This window comes from Oryctolagus cuniculus, chromosome 7 (genome assembly GCF_964237555.1).
Source record: "Oryctolagus cuniculus chromosome 7, mOryCun1.1, whole genome shotgun sequence".
Classification (NCBI taxonomy): Eukaryota; Metazoa; Chordata; class Mammalia; order Lagomorpha; family Leporidae; genus Oryctolagus; species Oryctolagus cuniculus.
The window spans coordinates 49215035-49234534 of NC_091438.1; the positions used below are offsets into that span (position 1 = coordinate 49215035).

The 19500-nt window shown below is 45.7% G+C and overlaps 2 protein-coding genes across 11 annotated transcripts in view; one reads left to right on the forward strand and one right to left on the reverse strand.

Moving 5' to 3' along the window:
• PDZK1 (PDZ domain containing 1) overlaps positions 1-17306 on the forward strand; it is a 54077-nt gene extending 36771 nt beyond the window's left edge. For 7 of the 8 annotated variants that reach the window (XM_070076638.1, XM_051856002.2, XM_051856001.2 and 4 more), the window contains 7 exons: positions 400-649; positions 2536-2672; positions 4805-5000; positions 7750-7946; positions 14512-14736; positions 15354-15641; positions 16830-17306. In XM_070076638.1, the coding sequence (XP_069932739.1) occupies positions 400-649; positions 2536-2672; positions 4805-5000; positions 7750-7946; positions 14512-14736; positions 15354-15641; positions 16830-16883 (1347 nt within the window). In that variant the 3' untranslated portion in view covers positions 16884-17306. 8 annotated transcript variants of the gene reach the window in all.
• Positions 17307-17748: 442 nt separating this feature from the next.
• The window catches only part of LOC100358013 (Golgi pH regulator), a 67459-nt gene continuing 65707 nt past the window's right edge, over positions 17749-19500 (reverse strand). For 2 of the 3 annotated variants that reach the window (XM_002715650.5, XM_008264554.4), the window contains exons 13-14: positions 18446-18511; positions 17749-18322 (exon numbers count right to left, since the gene is read on the reverse strand). In XM_002715650.5, the coding sequence (XP_002715696.1) occupies positions 18116-18322; positions 18446-18511 (273 nt within the window). In that variant the 3' untranslated portion in view covers positions 17749-18115. The remainder of the gene's footprint in view (positions 18323-18445; positions 18512-19500) is intronic. The other variant, XM_051857327.2, reaches the window with a different exon arrangement.

The window sequence follows — 19500 nt, forward strand, 5'->3', positions numbered from 1 at the left end:
GTGGCTTTGCCTGCTATGCCACAGCGCCAGCCCCACTAGGCAATTTTATGTCAGGCATCACCTTGTTAATTTCTCATCTCAACACAGGTGAGAAAACTAAGTACAGGGACCTTGCTAATATAATCTAGGCGGGTGCTGGTCACGCACCATGCTGTCACCACACACTTGGGGCAGCACTCCTCTCTCGAAGGAAGCAGTCCTAGTGGGAGTTACTCTACATTCCAGATCCCAAAAGGGCCAGGGGCCCAACCTAATCTTCGCCCAGGGAGGGAGGGTGACGGGGACACTGTCTGCTACTACTGGGCGTCAGAGGCTAGCAGTCAGAATCTCCAGGGCCAGATGGGGAGCAGCTGAGAGAGGAATTATTACTTACAATATCATCTTTTTTCTTTCTCCTAGGTGGTGGATCTGGTGAGAAAGAGTGGCAATGCAGTGACTTTACTAGTTCTGGATGGGAATTCCTATGAGAAAGCTGTGAAAAAACAGGTAGATTTGAAAGAGTTGGGTCAGAGTCGGCAGGAGGCGGATTTGCGTGACGAGAACGTGGCCCCTGTGATGAATGGAGGAGTGGAGACCTGGACGCAGCCGCGACTCTGCTACCTGGAGAAGCAGGGGAACAGCTACGGCTTCTCCCTGAAAACCGTCCAAGGTGAGCCCTGGGAGGGGGGGGGGGGAGCGGTGCACGGCCTTCCAGCAGGGACACGTTGCTCTGGTTAGTGACTAATTTTCAGCTGCTGTAAAGCCTCGTAGGACCGTCATGTCTCTCCCTTTCTACCTGCCCCCTCTTACCTGTACAATTGCACAGGGGATGGGTGGGGTTGGGGAGAGGGACACTGGGCACGCCTCTCTCCTAGTGTCCTTTAGGCTGACCCTTCGAGGCCAGAGGTCTTTGTCATTCTTTTCTTGCTTCCTTAGGGTGAAGGTGCAGGGGACGATGGGAGATGAGAAGCAAGGGGTTCTTCATAACAGAACTTTTGAGTGGGAACCGTACTTTTCATCTCTGAGTGTCCGGATGGTCACTCACTCATTCAACAAATTCGTGAGCATCCATTGATGTATGTGATGCTGTTGTAAGTTGCTAAGGAGATGGCAAAAAAATCTGCACCCTTTGGTGACATTTAGAGTCCTCAGTGTGGCCCCGTCCCGCCTGCCCTGAGGTGTACCCCGACCTCTAGCTGAGAGCTGTGTCGTGCTGGGAGAGCCTGGCTGTCCAGATGTATTTTAGGGCCTATGTCTGCAACTTCAGAAGCGCAGACAGACCTGGGACGTGGGCTGCAGGCAGAGGAGCCGCATTGGCTGATGGGTTCCATCTTCTACAGTGCCTGTGTCCGCCTTCCTTGTAGCACTGGAGAGGCACTAGTGACTTACCGTAATTCACTAAGGGATAAAGGAGGAAAGCAGCAGGAAATTTTTGAATTGTTTGAAAGAGATGTAAACTAGCTGGGAGGCGTTTCTCTAGTCCATTGGTCATTAAACACAGTGATGTAGGTGGCCAAGGGAAGCCTGGCATTTCGTAGAAGTCCACGATCGATAGAATGGTGAAAAAGAAGCATTTGTGTTCTCATCTGGCTCTGGTGCGAAGGTGTAGTTTAGCCTGGCTTTATGAAGAAAACGTTTTCTTCATGACAATTGTATAATGTAGCCAAAGAAATTTAAAGGTTAAGGAAGCAGACTTCAAGTTCTTTCAAGTAAAAATAAATCAAAAAAAAAAAAAAAAGTTACAGAGAGAGGAGAGAGAGAGAGAGAGGTCTTTCATCCGATGGTTCACTCCCCAGTTGGCTGCAATGGCTGGAGCTGTGCCAATCCGAAGCCAGGAACCAGGAGCTTCTTCCAGGTCTCCCATATGGGTGCAAGGGCCCAAGGACTTTGGGCCATCTACCACTTTCCCAGGCCACAGCAGAGAGCTGGACAGAAAGTGGAGCAGCGAGGTCTCGAACCGGCACCCATATGGGATGCTGGCGCTTCAGGCCAGGACGTTAACCTGCTGTGCCACAGCGCTGGCCCCTCAAGTTATTATTTCTTACAACTGATTTGTGTTATGAGGCTACTTCTCGTCTAGCTGAAATAGGAGCATCTTGGAAGAACTGGCAAGCACTTCTAGCACTCAAATCGCACCACCTAAATGCATGCTTTTCTCCCCTTCCATCCCTCTGTCCTTGCATTAGCGAGTTTTATCGACTCCGCTGGTATGTGGTCAGTGATGGCGCCAAAGATGAGGGAATGGAGCCTTTATAAGTCTACAAAGGCAAAGAATGACAGCAGGATCCAGCATGGGCGTGGTTTGGTGCTTTCAGGTTCAAGAGGCCAATGATATCAGGGATTCCTTCTTTGCATCTAGCTGGGCTCAGAAATTCTGTTCTGATCAACGGATACCCATGGGTAATGGCTGTGTCAAGCTTTGCCCTAGGAGCTACAGCTGTGACTCTAGATCACAAGCCAAGGGCTGTTTGTTAGCTCTAAGATGAGAAGTTCTGTTTTCACATTATTGGGACTTCGAGTTTTCTCTGCAATGGAATTCATCCTCTTCTCCTCCAGGTAAAAAGGGCGTGTACATGACTGATATCATCCCTCAAAGCGTGGCTATGAAGGCTGGCATCCTGGCTGATGACCACTTGATTGAAGTGAACGGAGAGAATGTAGAAGATGCCAGTCACGAGGAGGTGGTTGAAAAGGTGGGCCCCACGGGGGACTTCTCTTACCTTCCTTTGATTCTACCCTCACTGGAAGGGATGGAAAGACAGGGTTGGTAGGGGCCAGCTAAACTTGTGGGCCAGTGGGGTTGCCCTACTGTGTGAATATACTCACTAGTGTCGTAGCCATGTTAATATGGTGTTTTGAAATAAACCCTTTGCTAGTTTCACATCAAGAGGCCTATCTTTATCTTGTGGATCTTACTGAGGCAGTAGTCCCACTTTATCTGTAGTTTTGCTTTCCCTCATTTCAGTTACCTGTGGTCGATTGTGGTCTGAAAACATTGAATGGAAAATTCCAGAATGTTTTAAATAACTTTTATATAATTGCCTACTTGTAATATGTGTTTATCTCGTACTATGTATAACTTATGAATTAAACTTTATCACCACAGGTATGTATGGATGTATATGAAGAAAACTATATATATAGGTTTCTGTACTATTGGGATTTCAGGCATCTGTGGGATACTTTGGGGAACACATTCACCTCTGATAATGGGGAGTAGCTGTATTCACCATGCTGGTTACCTTCTAGTTCCTAGTAAAACATTTTAGTATCATCTCAACACTGAATTTATTAATAAAATCAGAGGCCATTAGAACAACTATAACAATGTACTATAATAAAATGTTTTGGGCTTTGGGACCATTAAGTAAAAGAAGGGTTCCTTGAACACAAGTACTTTGATGCTATGAGAACTGATTTAATAAATGAGGTGGCTACCAAGTGGTGGTTGAGTGGGTAGTCCCACAGCGTGGGTTTGCAGGACAAAGGGATGATTCATGTCCCAGGCAGGATGGAGTGGGATGGCATAAGATTTCATTATGTTATGCAGAATGCATGTCACTTAAAACTTATGCATTGAGGTGGGTGTTGGACACTGTGGTTAGTTAAGTCTCTGCTTGCGAAGTCCACGTCCTATATTGGGAGACCTGGATTTGAATCCCAGTTCTGCTTCTGATTCCAGCCTCCCGTAAATGTATACCCTGGGAGGCAGCAGATGGTGGGTCAAGTAGCTGGGTCCCTGCCACCCACGCGGAAGACCTGGATTGAGTCCCGACTCCTGGCTTTAGCCTGGGCCAGCCCTGGATGTTGCGGGCATTTGGAGAGGGTGTGAAGTGGTTGATGGAAGCTCTCGCTCTGCCTCCCTTTCAAATTAAATGAAAAGTTAAAAGAGAGGATAGTGCTTACTAAAACAACAACAACAACAACAAAAAACAAACAAACCCTTATGAGTAGTTTATTTCTGGAATTTCAATACTTAGCATTTTCAGGCCATGGTTGATCATGGGTCGTGAAACCACAGACAAGGAGGGGCTGCCACGTGGAGGGGCTACCACGTGGAGCTACAGATGGAAGATGCTGGACAGGCCTCACTCCAAATCGAATGTCCCAGCCTGGTCCCATGACACGTGGAAAACACTTGGTTTTGTGGGGGGTATCATATGGAGCCTTAAAAATGAATCAACCTCTTCTCTTGGTAGAATGATCTTTCTTTTCCCAAACTCCTGTTCCAGGCTTTGTTTATGCACCTTTCTGGGTTTTCTGGTTTGCCAGGTTTCAGGCAGCATCTGTGTGGGTGAGGGCACACTCAACAAAGGGAGAAACAACTATAGGAGTAGAGGTAGATACAAACCAGCTAAAGGGTAGGAAATAGTCTTTTTTTAAAATTTTTTTTAAGTGATTTATTTATTTGAAAGGTAGTTAGGCAGAGGCACAGAGACAGTTCTTCCATCTACTGGTTCACTCCCCGATTGGCAGCGATGGGCGGAGCTGCGCCAATCTGAAGCCAGGAGCTTCTTCTGGGTCTCCCGTGCGGGTGCAGCAGCCCAAGGACTTGGGTCATCTTCTACTGCTTTCCCAGGCCAGAGCAGAGAGCTGGATCAGAAGCAGCCGAGACTAGAACTGGTGCCCATACGAGATGCGGGCACTTCAGGCAGCGGCTTTACCCACTACGCCACAGCGCCAGCCCCAAGAAATAGTCTTGAACAGCTTAAATGCAAGACTTGATTTCATGTTTCTGTTGAGTGCGTCTCCATGGCAATTCTCTTGTTCCCCAGCATCATCCTTGGGGGCTAATGTTGTCCCTCGTCTGTGTGTGTGGTTGCAGGTGAAGAAGTCGGGAAACCGTATCATGTTCCTTCTGGTAGACAAAGAAACTGAGAAACGGCACAGCGAGCAGAAGATAGAGTTCAGGAGAGAAGCGGCCAGTTTGAAGCTGCTGCCCCACCAGCCCCGCATTGTGGAGATGAAGAAGGGAAGCAGTGGCTATGGTTTCTATCTGAAGGCAGGCCCAGAACAGAGAGGTAAGGCGCTAGAAGAGGAGCCCCAAACTTGGCAGTGTAACCAACTAGTTCTTCATCCCAACCTGACCGCAGCGATCTGCTAGGCCCCCAGCTCCCTTCCAGATACATGACGGGGCCTAGCAAGAAACTAGGAAGCACAGCTGGCTTGGTTTCTCCATCACATAGTGGGGCCTGACTTTGGGCCTCTCAAAATGTCCATAGGTGGGTGCTAAGGCAGAATTTGGGAAATGGGGGTAAGCGTGCTGGTAAATTGACTTTCTGGGGGAAAGTCCTGATGTGTGATGCTTATTGACTTTCGTGTTGTAAATACTCCCCTCTCGCTGCGTCTGATTTCAAGCTACCAACATGCTGTCACTGAACACAGAATTGAGGTGTTGCCCGATACTGGCTCCTGTGAGCTGGTGTGAGTGTGCTAGCCCCAGCACGCCCCTGGATCTGCGACAGAAGTGCGGGTCAGGGTCTGGGACTCAAACATGGCCGGAAAGTAGTCTTTCTGCTTCCTTGTAACTAAAAACAAAAGAACCAAGACCCTTTCTGGGAAGGCAAATATGTAATAGACTGCAGGTCAGACCATATGAGCTGGTATTCAGCTAGAAGTTTTTTTCTATCTATGCTTTATATCAATTCATCAGATATTAATTTTGTTCATATTATATAAAAACACACTCAAGGTCTTAGAAGTGAATAAAGCAAAAATTCTTCAGTCAAGGGGCCTACTATTTAGTACAGGAGATAAGACACGTATGTCCATAACTGAAGACAGATAAGTACCTTCATGGGGGGGGGGCAGATAAAGTACCGAGGGAGCTGAGGTTGGAGCAGACTTTTCCTACCAGTAAGGTACTGGAAGGCTGCATGGTTGAGGTCACACTTGAACTTGTGCTTTTGTAGTCTGGATCAATTTGGCAAAGCAGATGGAGCCAGGACAAGCAAGGACATTCCAGGAAGGTAGGAGTGAGCCAAGCGGGGATACACAGGGCCAGGTGTTTGGCCTCTGATGTGTTGTGCAGTGGTCCGAGTTAGAAAGGGAGGTTGGAGAAAGCTGATGGAGGGAACTTTGGTGCCTCAATGTCAGGTTGAGGAGTTGGGAATTGGCTCCTGAGTTGGTAAGGAGTTAAAAGTTTTGAACAGTGTGAGAGGGAAGGAAAAAAAAAAAGGAGCTTCAGTGACTTGAGGGTTTCCAACCTCTCGATTACTATGAACACGTCTGCAAGAATCGTTGAAATGGAGGGCTTGGGGAGAGATGTGATGATTATGTGATGTCCAGTTGCTGTGGGATCCAGTTGGGATGGGTTATTTGCAAAGCCCATGCTCATTCTATTGCTCTGGGAATGCATGGTCGGACATGGCCTCCAAGGGATCTGGAGGCAGATCTGTGCTGGGAAGAACTGGGTGGTAAGAAGCAAGACAGGTGGGATTCTACACAGGAACTAACACCAACTGCCTTCAGGCTGGAGGGAAGGGCACTAGGGGAGAGACATACCGAGTATCAGGGTAGCACTGATGGACATGGCAGCTGACCAGTTACAGGCGGTGGGTGCCAAGTGTGGGTGCTCCAGGGAGATGGTGTTCCGCTAACAGGTGGCCAGGGAGAGGGCAGAGGTGGCTTTTCATTTGAAGACATTACATCAGAGGGATTGATGAGGTGTCTTTTTGGAGATAGCCACCAGCTGGGAAAGTGAGGCTGGAGCTTGTTAATATAGTGTGAAGGACAAGAAAGTCTAAGAAGTATGGTAGCATTGATAAAGATAGCTGAAGTCGGCTAAAGACGCATCCACGCAGGGTGCTCACGAAACACATTCAGAGTTGAACAGTTGACTGCTCTTAATACGCCAGCACGGGTTTCCTAGAGTCTGAAGTCTTTGGTTCTGTTCTGCATTCTTTGCTCCCCCTGCCTGTTTCCCCCTCAGTTTCTATATTTATTGCTTTCTATTTTCATGTCCCTTGGTTTCAGCTCATTATAACTGTCCTTACCCCCCTTTTTACAGCTCAGTTTTTATAAGACTTAAAAGGGTACATCATAAAGTTAGAAAGGCAGAATTAGTTTATTGTGCTGCAAAAGTTTTTGAAATCCATACTTTATTTTTTAAAGATTTATTTGAAAGTCAGTTACACAAGGAGAGAGAGAGAGAGGTGTCTCCCATCTGCTGGTTCACTCCCCATCTGGCCGCAACGGCTGGAGCTGCGCTGATCCGAAGCCAGGAGCCTCCTCCAGGTCTCCCGCATGGATACAGGGGCTCAAGGACCTGAGTGGGCCATCCTCCACTGCTTTCCCAGGCTACAGCAGAGAGCTGGATCGGAAGTGGAACAACTGAGATTCCAGCTGGCGCCCGTATGGGATGCTGGCACTGCAGATGGTGGCCTTGCCCGCTACGCCACAGCACCAGCCCTATCCATACTTTTTGATAGCAGGTGCTTTTCATGAAAGTTTTGGAGACTCCTCATGTGGCTACAAGTTTGCCAACTGACTTCTGGGGAATCTGGTGACCCCTGATACTTACTGCTATTTAGTCAAGACTGAATGTCAGGTACTTCTAGGGACAAGATGACATTCTCACTGTTTGGCTGGGTGTGCTCCTGGAGGGAGTTCTGAGCAGGAAATGGAGCTGCTTGCAGGAAGAAGGGGCAGCAGTTGCCCTCTGCATGTGTTTTACATCTACTTCATCAGGGCCTTGGACTCTAGCAGAAATCTGTTTGTTTAGGGGCAAAAACTTTCTGATAATCTATTTTTTTGTATGGGGGAGGGTAGGCCAAATCATCAAGGACATAGATTCTGGAAGTCCAGCAGAGGCGGCTGGCTTGAAGAACAATGACCTGGTAATTGCTGTCAACGGCAAGTCTGTGGAAGCCCTTGATCATGACGGTGTGGTGGAGCTGATTAAAAAGGGTGGAGATCAGACTTCACTGTTGGTGGTGGACAAAGAGGCGGACAGCATGTATAGACTGGTAAGTAATTCAGGCCCCATCCCATGTTCACGCAGTAGGACTGGGCCCACTCATACGCTCAAACTCTGGGATGATGAATTCCTAACTTGTACCTTACATTGGAAGGGGTATAACAATCCTTAAGGCGGAATTGAAGCTCAAATTGGTACTGGAGAGAGAATGCCAAGTGAGTGGTAGATGGATTTTAAGTGTTTAGACTTAAGATTTTGAAAGAGCAGGTGTTCTAGCAGTTAAGTGCCTGTGTCCAGTATCAGTGCCTGGGTATGATCACCAACTGCGGCTCTAGACTCCTGCTGCTGCAGACCTGGAGACAGTGGTGGTGTCCTCCGTGTTTGGGTTCTGGCCAGCCATGTGGGAAACCTGGACCCCATTCCTAACTGTAGCCCTTTCTCACATCTAGGGTGTGAACTAGTGGGTGGGAGCTCTCAAACATTTTTGGGGGGGTGTTGTGGCATAGTGGGTTAAGCCGTTGTTTGTGACACTGGGATTCCATATGGGTATTGGTTTGAGTCCTGGATGCTCCACTTTCAATCCAGCTTCCTGCTAACATGTTTGGGAAAGCAGCAGCAGATGGTCCAACTGCTGGGGCCCCGGCACTCACATGGGAGACCTGGAAGAAACTCCTAGCTCCCAGCTTCAGCCTGGCCCAGTCCTTGCCATTGTGGCCATTTAGGGAATAAATCAGTGGATGGAAGATCTCTGTGTATCTTTATGTAACACTGCCTTTCAAATAAATAGATTCTTTCAAAATCATTTTTAAAAAGATTTATTAATCTGTGAATATAACTGCCAAAGTTACTCTTGGTGATCTGAGAAAAATCTATGGAGAACAGGAACTTAAAGGGCTAGTGCTATGGCACAGCAGGTTAAGCCACTGCCTGTGGCGCCAGCATCCCATATGGGCACCAGTTTGTGTCCTGGCTGCTCCTCTTCCAATCCAGCTTCCTGCCGATGGCCTGGGAAAGCAGCAGATGATGAATCAAATGTTTAGGCCCCTGAGTCCACATGGGAGACCAGAAAGAAGCTCCAGGCTTCAGCCTGGCTCAGCAGCCATCTGGGGAGTGAACCAGTGGATAGATTTTTTTTCTCTATCTCTATCCCTCTCTCTGTGTAACTCTTTCAAATAAACCTCTTCTTCTTCTTTTTTTTTTTTAAATAATAGGAACTTGGGAATAAACATAGCCTTAACTTCCTAAAGTAGAGAATAATTAGATTTTAAACTGCAGATCGGTAAATTCCATCAATCTCTGAAGAGACTAGAGAGAATTATTAAACAGGCTATAAATCCTTTGCAAAAGAAAGGAACAAAAAGATTCCTCAAGACCAAGTTGACTCAAACTATTTTTACTTCCTCTTAGCAACTTTTTTGAAAGATTTTATTTGAAAGGCAGAGTGACAGAGAAAGGGGACGCATGCGTGCGTGAGAAAGAGAAAGATTCCTTTCATCCACTGGTTCAATGACTGCAACAGTCAGGTCTGGGCCAGGTAAAGCCAGAAGTCTGAGACTCCAACTGGGTCTCCCACATGGATGGCAGGGGTTCAAGTACTTGGGTCACCTGCTGAATTTCCAGGCTCATAAGCACAAGTGGAGTGGGAAGGACTCGAACTGACGCTCCGATGTGGGGTGCCAATGTTGCAAGTGGTGGCTTAAACCTGCTGTGCCAAAATGCCAGCCCCCTCTTAGCAACTGTTAATCATAACACCTACTATTTGCATATTTTAAGGTTTTACAGCACTTATTTTCCCATAGGAACTGAGGTTCAGATTAGTTTAATCATCATTGGAGGGAATTTTAAGCACCATCTGCCTGCTGGGTGTTGGTCATAGAGATGAGAACAAGATAAGAAGTTCTTGTTCTAGGTGCTATAGTCATAGAAGCTTCCAAAAGGACATTAGATGATATATAAGGAGGAACGGTGTGGGTGGTGGTTAGTCCCTTTTCACAGGTTAGGAAACAAACTTAGAGCGACCAAGTGATGTGCTTAGTAAAGACTGAAACCATTATTTGAACCCAAGTTCTTGGACTTTTAGTTCCTTATACCATACTCCTTGGCACATTTTGATAAGATATTTCAAGGTGATTGTGGAAGCAAGATGAAAAGAGTGAAGTGGATGACAGAAAAATCAATGGGTTTTCAGCAAGCTGAGCAGTCATTCCTAGAGAACAGCTGTTATTGGAACCATGTAGAGAAGTCTCCAATGGTATGCCACTTGTTTCTATCTTAAACCAGTTTATTACATTTGAATGGAGACATGGAGAATGTATTGAACCTACTTATGGATAAAATGCTGACAGACAAAAATACTTTGGACAGTATAATATTCAAAATATCTAGGATGGAAAGAATAAAACCCACAAGATGAAGTTTAAATAGGGGTACATTTGAAGTAGCATACTAACTTAAAAGCAAGTTGTAAGAGAATCAAATGGTGAGCCCTGGAGACTACAGATAAGGACCAGAAGCTTAATGATACTCCAAGTAGCAGCCCCACCCAAAAAAGGCAACATACTTACTTAAGGATTTATGTATGTATTTGAAAGGCAGTGTGAAAGGAGAGGGAGTGAGAGAGATCTTCCATCCACTGCTTCATTCCCCAAATGGCCACAACAGCTGGGTCTAGACCAAGTTGAAGCCAAGAGCCAAGAACTCCATCCAGGTCTCCCAAGTGGGTGTGAGGGACCCAAGTGCTTGGATGGTCATCCACTGCCTCCCAGATGCCTTAGAAGGAAGGCGGATCGGAAGCATGGAGTAGCCAGGACTTAGACTGGTACTTTGGTGTGGGATGAGGGCTTCCCCAGGGGAAGCTTAGCCTGCTGTCCCACAATGCCCCCTCCCCCAAAAGCAATTTAAAATTATATCAATTGATACGTGGCTTCTGAATAATCATCTGACTTTCCTGATTTGGCTACATTATACTGGAATTAGTAGTAATGTCACTTTGGACAAGTTAGCCACTGTGCCTCAGTTTCCTTAGTTGTAACATGGGGGTAGCTACTGTAAAGAGTGGCTGTGAAAGTTAAATGAGTCAGTGTTTAGAGCTTACAGAAGAATGCCTCACACATGTTATGTTAAAGTTCTCAGAAGCAGACACAATATTGATTGGAGAGCCAGTGACAAGGTAACCAGGGGATGAGGTTTTAGAAACTGCAATATATTTGGCTTGAATAAACATGGACTTTGGAGAAGAGAGCATCTTCAAGTATTTGAAAGGTTATTGCATATGAGATTTCTTTTTGTTGATTTTCTATACAGTACAGCTGGGCCAAATGGAGAAGCTATAGGGAGTTAGCTTTGGGCTAAGAACAACGGAAGCTGCCAGAAATGGGATGAGTCAGTTCTGCAGAGTGGTGAGCTCCCTCCCAGTGGGCAGAAATGTCAAGCAGAAGTGGGTGGCCACTGCTCCAGGTGTTCTAATAGGGATCCTGCCATCAACTCCTTTCTAACTCCTAATACCACAACAGTATGATCACAGAATGACTTAAAACTGTAACTTTTCTGGTGTTGTTAATAGTGAACTTTGTTCCATGAAGATAACTGCCCATCCTCTTCTTGTTCCCTTCCCAAAGTAAGAGTCATAGGTTTGGGGGTGGGGGTCGGCCCTTGAGATGTATCGGTTAGTAGGAGATACCTAGCACACACTAGATATGTATTCAAATGAAGAATGAACAGAAACTCATGAAATGTCCGAAGTTTTTTTTTAATGTTCTTGCTACTTTTTTCAAATATTATATGAAAAGCACAGTAAAAGAATCTTTCATCCACTGGTTCACTCCACAAATGGTTGCAACAGCCAGAGTCAGGAGCCAGGAACTCCATCTGGGTCTCCCACATGGTTGGCAAAGGGCCCAAGCACTTGGGCCATCTTTCACTGCTTGCCCAGGTACAGCAGCAGGGAGCTGTATTGGAAGTGGAGCAGCCAAGATGCAAATCAGCATTCCAATATGGGATGCTGGTACTGCAAACAAGCGGCTTAGCCACTGGGCCACAGCACAAGTCTCGAGTGTTCACACTTTGATGTTACTGTAATTTGCATCAAGAACAGCTGCTGTTAGTGGATTTCCTTGTTTAGGTAGGGCTGTTACTTTGGTATATGACGAGTCACTGATACTTCTCCACACTTTAAAGACTCCAGTATGGAACATTTGTAAGTATATTGCTGAAAGGTCTGAAGTTAGTTGAACAGGGTAACGGAGGTTGTGCTGGTACTGTTGTTGCCACAGGAGATGTGGTCTTGCGGTTTAGCAAGACAGACGCTAACTAGAGGACCCAAGATCTAATTTTAGGCTGCTGCAGCGTGATTTGAAGAGCACACACTGAGCTCACCTTCCGTTGCTTGACTGCCTAACAAGTCCGTGTCCTGCACATGGTGGGCAGAGATTTAACTGCTGGCCCAGGATCACACGGCACCCAAATCTACCCTCTGACCCTCTCAACTGAATTCCATGGCCAGTAGGTTTTTTTAAGATTTACTTGAGAATGGCCGGCGCCGTGGCTCACTAGGCTAATCCTCCGCCTAGCGGCGCCGGCACACCGGGTTCTAGTCCCGGTCGGGGCGCCGGATTCTGTCCCGGTTGCCCCTCTTCCAGGCCAGCTCTCTGCTGTGGCCAGGGAGTGCAGTGGAGGATGGCCCAGGTGCTTGGGCCCTGCACCCCATGGGAGACCAGGAAAAGCACCTGGCTCCTGGTTCCTGCTATCGGATCAGCGCGGTGCGCCGGCCACAGCGTGCTGGCCGCAGCGGCCATTGGAGGGTGAACCAACGGCAAAGGAAGACCTTTCTCTCTGTCTCTCTCTCTCACTGTCCACTCTGCCTGTCAAAAAAAAAAAAAAAAAGATTTACTTGAGAGTTACACAGAGGAGATACAGGGAGAGAGGTCTTCTATCAGTTGCTTCACTCGGAAGTTGAACTGCTGCAATGGCTGGAGCTGTGCTGACCTGAAGCCAGGAGCTTCTTCTGGGTCTCCTACGTGGGTGCAGGGGCCCAAGGGTTTGGCCATCTTCTACTGCTTTCCCAAGCCATAGCAGAGAGCTGGATCAGAAGTGGAGCAGCGGGGTCTTGAACTGGTGCCCATATGGGATGCCGACACTACAGGTAGCAGCTTTACCCGCTGTGCCACAGTGCTGGCCCAGCTAAGCTCTTTATTTTCTTTTAAAGATTTAGGTATTTCTTGGGAAGGCAGAGTTAGAGAGGAACAGACATCTTCCATCCTCTGGTTCACTCTCCAAATGGACACTGGCCAGAGCTGGGCTTGTCTGAAGTTATGAACCAGGAGCTTCCTCAGGGTCTCCATGTGGGTGCAGGGGCCCAAGGATTTGGGCAATCTTCTGCTCTCCCAGACCATTAGTAGAGAGTTGGATTGGAAGTGGAATAGCCAGGACTCAAACAGGATGCTGGTGCAGCAGGCAGAGGCTTTACCCACTATGCCAGAGTGTCAGTCTCTAAGCTATTTTTTAAAGTAAGTCCTTTCATTGTTCCTTTTTCTCTTACTTCCTAAATGACCACAATGGCCAGGGCTGGTCCAGGCTGAAGCCAGGAGCCTGGAACACCATCCATATCTTCCAGATGGGTGGCAGGGGCCCAAGTACTTGTGCCATCCTCTGCTGCTTTCCCAGGCACATTAGCAGGGAGGAGGATCAGAAGCAGTATAGCTGGGACTCAAACTGGGGCTCCAATATAGACCGCTGGGGTTGTGGACAGCAGCTTAGCTTGCAGAACCACAGTACTGGCCCCACTCTATTTTTAAAAAATCAACTATGTGTCCTGTTTATATATTATGATCATTGTAGTTTTCAGGTGGAAGCTCTGTTAGGATAAGCACTTGAAAATGGTGGCGAGTTTGACATAGTTACTGCTTATAACACATGGTAAAATGAGTACAACAGATCTCAGGACTGGAGTGGGTAGAGGCGATGGCAAGAAGTAAGTTGGTGTTTTTTTTAAGATGTGACCATATGGTAATGGCTGCCCTCCCCAAGTTATTAGAGTATGAGGGGTCTTCAGAAAGTTCATGGAAAATGTGTACTATAAGAAAATGATGCATGAATTTCAACTTTGTTTTCAAAATAATTTTTAATTTCATTTTCCCATGAACTTTAAGAATTACCCTTATATATAGGCTGGTCTCTACTTACTGTCTTGAGTCTTCAGTGATAAATGTTTTACATCCTCTGTGGTAAGGAGCTCTGAAACCATAGTACTGAACAGGAGGGGCCAGAAGGGGTTACTCTGCAGGAGCTCCTGGGCTCCTGTCACTCCCAAAAGGGGGTTGCAAGTGCGTTGTTCAGGGTCTTGTTCACTGTCGGGGAGCCAGAAGAAGCTAGCTAGTTCTGTCAGACTTCTTTGCAGTGGACAGTATATTCTGTACTGTTTTTCTTTTGTGCGTATTACTCCACGACAGAGCTCAAACTTTTCTCCTTCCCCTGGCTGAGGTGGTGGGCAGTTTCATAATCAGGTTTGTCTGGAAGATGGGTAGAATATGTATGACACCTTCATAAATTAAGCCAGCATGTCTAATAGTCTACTCATACTTACAATTAAGTCAATTTTCCCCCTTTATTTTCAAAAGGCTCATTTTTCTCCATTTCTCTACTATCAAAGTCAAGAACTGCCTAATGGTTCAGTCACGGAGGTTGCAGCTCCTACCCCTGTTCCTCCGGAGGTCTCAAGTCCAGATCCTACAGAGGAAGTAGAAGATCATAAGCCTAAACTCTGCAGGCTGGATAAAGGGGAAAATGGCTATGGCTTTCACTTAAATGCGATCCGGGGCCTGCCAGGCTCATTCGTCAAAGAGGTATGGTAATCTGGTTCCAGCAGCACAAAGAACACAGACACAATTGGGGTAGTCTCATTTTCTACTCCCCATTGATGGCTTAGTAAAAAGCTTATTGGAGACCCAAATTTCACTTGGGTCAGAAAAATGCTATCTCGTACCCCTTAAGTTAGCTAGGAGTGCACTGTGAGAGCTTTTGCTACTCAAACATCTGGTCCACCTCATTGTCGCTCTAGACTCATTTAACCCAAAGAGTGAGTTGACATGACTAGTTGACATTCACTGTCAACCCTCCCTGCTGCTTCTGTGCATCTGGTGTAATGCCCCCACTTTGGAGGCACTGACAGGGAGAGGATTATCCCTACAGCTGTAAAGGCTGGCAGTGTGAAAGGGGGACCTCAAACTTAATGCTGCCAGCCTAGAAGACATACAACATGCTATTCAATCACTGTTTGTAACACTGATTATTCAGGTATGGAAGTTGTGGCTTCCATGGGTAGAAAAGTATTAGAACATCTTTTTGGAAGTAATTCCATGGTTATGAGCAAATTCTTGAATGGGTCTATCTGAAGGAAAGTTCATCTCTCACATGCCCTTCTCCATGTTAGGCGTTGGTAACTTGGCACATCTCTTCACAGGTACAGAAGGGCAGCCCTGCTGACTTGGCTGGGTTGGAGGATGAGGATATCATCATCGAAGTAAATGGGGTGAATGTGCTGGATGAACCCTATGAGAAGGTGGTGGACAGAATCCAAAGCAGTGGGGACAATGTCACATTATTAGTCTGTGGAAAGAAGGCCTACGAATATTTCCAAGCTAAGAAAATCCCTATTGTTTCCTCCATGGCTCTTCCATTGGCTATACCTGCAGATTCTCAAGGAATGTTGGCGGAATTGGAATACAACTTGCACGAGGCAAAAGAACGAGTGAGTGGTGACACATTTCTCTCAGTGATCTAACTTTCCAAAGCCCCTAATAAATCTGTTTCAGATTTGTGACTATGTAAAGATAAGTTATTATAGAAGAGACAGTATAAATACAATGAATTTCCCACTTTCATAGCATGCAGTCGACAGCAATTGCCTAGAGTTGATAAGTTTATCAAATTATAAAAGAACCTGAATCAGATCATCTAGCTATAAATTCTGTCATATTATCACTCTCTATTTGCTCTCTGCTTTCCCACCTATAAAACAGGGATAAGTTGTTTTAGCAGGATTATATTAAGGCTATCAGTGATTTGACAGAAGATGGCCCAAGGCCTTTGGACCCTGCACCTGTGTGGGAGACAAGGCAGAAGCTCCTGGCTTTGGATCAGTGCAGCTCTGGCTGTTGCGGTCATCTGAGGAGTGAACCAGCAGATGGAAGATCTCTACCTCTCTAATCAATAAAATCTTTATATAGATTATATAAATTCCTTGGTAAACTTCAGTTTGATATTTCGAAAGATTTTTATTTGGAAAGCAGAAGATACCGCTCATTCTGTTGCTTCACTTCCAAATGGCTGCAATGGCTGGGGCTGGTCCAGGCTGAAGCTAGGGTATTAGAACTCCATTAGGGTCTCTCATATGGGTGGTGGGGCCTAAATACTTGGACCATTTTCTGCTACTTTCCCAGTCACACTACCAGGGAGCTGGACTGGAAGCAGAGCAGTTGGTTGGGCCTTTAACAAACACTCCACTAGTGGATGACAGTGTCACAGGCAGACTTAACTTGCATCATAATGCTGGCCCCTCAGACTGACTGGTATTTTTGTCCAGCTTCTTATAGATGAAGCTGAGGTCCAAAAGTGAACTGTCTTATCCAAGTTCATAAGGGACATTTATGTCAAAGCCAGGATTTTAAAAGTTTAATTCAATATTCTTCCATTATATTCTGATATATATATATTACATATAACAAATGCTCATTTTAATGAACACACACAACAGCTACTGATCTTAAGCATTCCAGCATATAACACTTGCCTTTCAAGATTTATAATTCCTGTCAATTATAGTATCGTGCTACTATGTCCACAGTAAGAAATCTGTGCAAGTTGGAAACAAAGCCCAGTTCAGGTCATTCCTCTTAAGGTAGTCACACTTATAAATCCTTTATTTTCTTTTGCACAGGCGCACAGTACAGCTTCAAATTCTTCTTCCAATTCTGAAGATACCGAGCTGTAATGAGAACAGATTATGGCTTTGGCTGATAGCTGTTTCTGGATATTCAATAAAAATCCTTTAAGGAACGAGCTGCCACCTGTTTGTTAGAGAACTCCTCTGGGAACCACTCATCACATTGGATTGTCTTCTGCTCTCATTTGTCTGAGGTGCTGCTATTGCAGATGGCTTATTTATGGGTAACTTAGGAAGAATTATGGCAGGAGCCAGATTCTTTTCATGTGATCTCTTCCCAGCTTCAACTTAACCTCCTTTCTTTGTATGATGATATCTCTTACCTTTGAGTTCCCCGAGCACCAAAGATGATTTGTAAATCTGTGAGAACTGCTAATTAAGGTATCTAAGCAGATAAGTTCAGTAAAATTATGCTTTTGTAACAATGTTGTGGTTACTAGAATAAATACTATTAAAGATGCCTTCCAAGTACGCTTGAAACTTCCCTGTTGACTGGTATCACCTAAAGGGAGCTCTTGTTTGGATCAATGTCTTTGTGCTTTAATCTTCAAAAACACAATAACACACAGAATAAGACCTTAGTAGGAAGAGGAGCCTTCGAGAGAACCATATTCAGGATTTTCTTAAACCATCCTTCTGAACATTATAAAAACTTCGTAGCATCTACCTAGATGAAGAAAATGCATTCTAGGATAGAGAAGTCTTATTCCAGTTATTTTACTCCATAGCATGAGGTGGCAAAGAAAATGAAATCCAGAAAAGTGACATTTGTAGAATCTACTTCAGTTGTATACCATCCCTCTCCCAGAAAGAGTTCTTGCTTATTCTGACAGGGGAATACATGTGGGATGCTAACTTGGGTAACACAAACTAATACTGATGTGTACTTGATAAAATGAATGTAGGACCAAAGTGTCATAATCTGATTTTAATGGGAAAGCCACAGCCTACTTACTCCATGTGAGCACTGACTTAAAACAGAAATCCAACGTATTTGGCCCAGTTACCACAAACATCTCTTGCCCCAGAGTTCCAGTGTATTTCCCCCCAACCTTCACTCCCACCTGGCCTGAGGCTAAAATCCACACAGAACGCTGTCTGCTGAGGACTGCCTGGAGTTACTTCTACTCAAGGCCTAGTTGATGCTACTCCCGATCTCAGTATCATCTCTGGAGGAAACCTATGCTGCCGCAGCATCTTGTTTAAGTCCTGGTCCTCTCCACTTTCCCTCTTCAATCCAAATTCTGATACTATTGGTCACTATCAGTAACAGCCTGAGTTCAAGGTGCCATATGCTTCTCTGGGGCCTGTTTGTGAGCCAAATAGAGGAAGAGTATGCTGGAAAGCGCGCTGACCAGGAAGATCACATCAAACCAGCGGTGATAGAAGTTGAACTGCAGTTCTCCGAGGACTTCAGTGATTATGGTGCGGTATTCCACAGGCATGCTCATCCGGATCAGCAGCACAGAAGAGACGAAGTACATGCCCTGGCAGTCAAAGAAGTTAATACAGGAGTTACGGTGAACGTAGTGTGGGGCAGGTCCAGGGGAACTGTTAAATTCTTTAGAACACATTTGGGGCATTTTACAAAGCTAGTGCATTAAACTTACCATTATCTGTGCTAACAACAGGACAATGACATTGGAGGATTTACTGCTGGAGATGGCATAAAAAAACTGTCAAGAAAGGGAAGAGAGATGAACTCGTGTAGTACTAGATTCCTGTGTCATGGGCAATAAGTCACATGGTTAACCTTTAACTGAAAGTGTCTCTTGCATGCCACATCCTGTATAGAACTCAGATGATCAGGGTTACAAAGAAGAGATGGATGACTGAGAAAGTTAAAACCACCAACTTCCTCTTGGGGAAATTAAGTATTACATTGTAACATGAAAATTCCTTTCACTATCAAATTTCAGAAACTGATGGGAAACAATCTTAACATTCCTGTAAAACATTAACACACAACTCTAGGCCATTCTAACCATCTGTAGGTGTTTCTAGATTTCTGAGCTCTTTCTGCAATCACGCTATATATCTGGAGATCCCTTCTTGTCTCAAACTCTTTTTGACAGAGTGGATAGAGAGAGAGGTCTTCCTTTTTGCCACTGGTTCACCCTCCAATGGCCGCCGGTGCGCTGCGGCTGGTACATCGAGCTGATCTGAAGCCAGGTGCTTCTCCTGGTCTCCCACGTGGGTGCAGGGCCCAAGCACTTGGGCCATCTTCTACTGGACTCCCAGGCCATAGCTGAGAGCTGGCTTGGAAGAGGAGCAACCGGGACAAGAACCCGGTGTGCCGGCGCCGCTGGCGGAGGATTAGCCTAGTGAGCCGCGGCGCTGGCCTCAAACTCTTCTCTTTCAAACAGCTCTTGCATCTTGAGATTTTTACCTCTTCCACATCAATGAAGCCTGCCTACATTAATCAGAAAATAGCTGAATATTCTACTGTGACCTTATTTCTCTAAAACTGGGCTTTTATAATTATTCTAATCTCAAATATCTGTCTCATTCATTTATTCCCATTATATCATGTGCCAGGCTCTATTCTAGATGCTGGTGACATACAAGTGAACAAAACAGATACTTATCCTATTATCTCTGGTAAATGTTCTTATCTGTGATTAGCATATACACTACTTTTTTTTTTTTGTGACAGGCAGAGTGT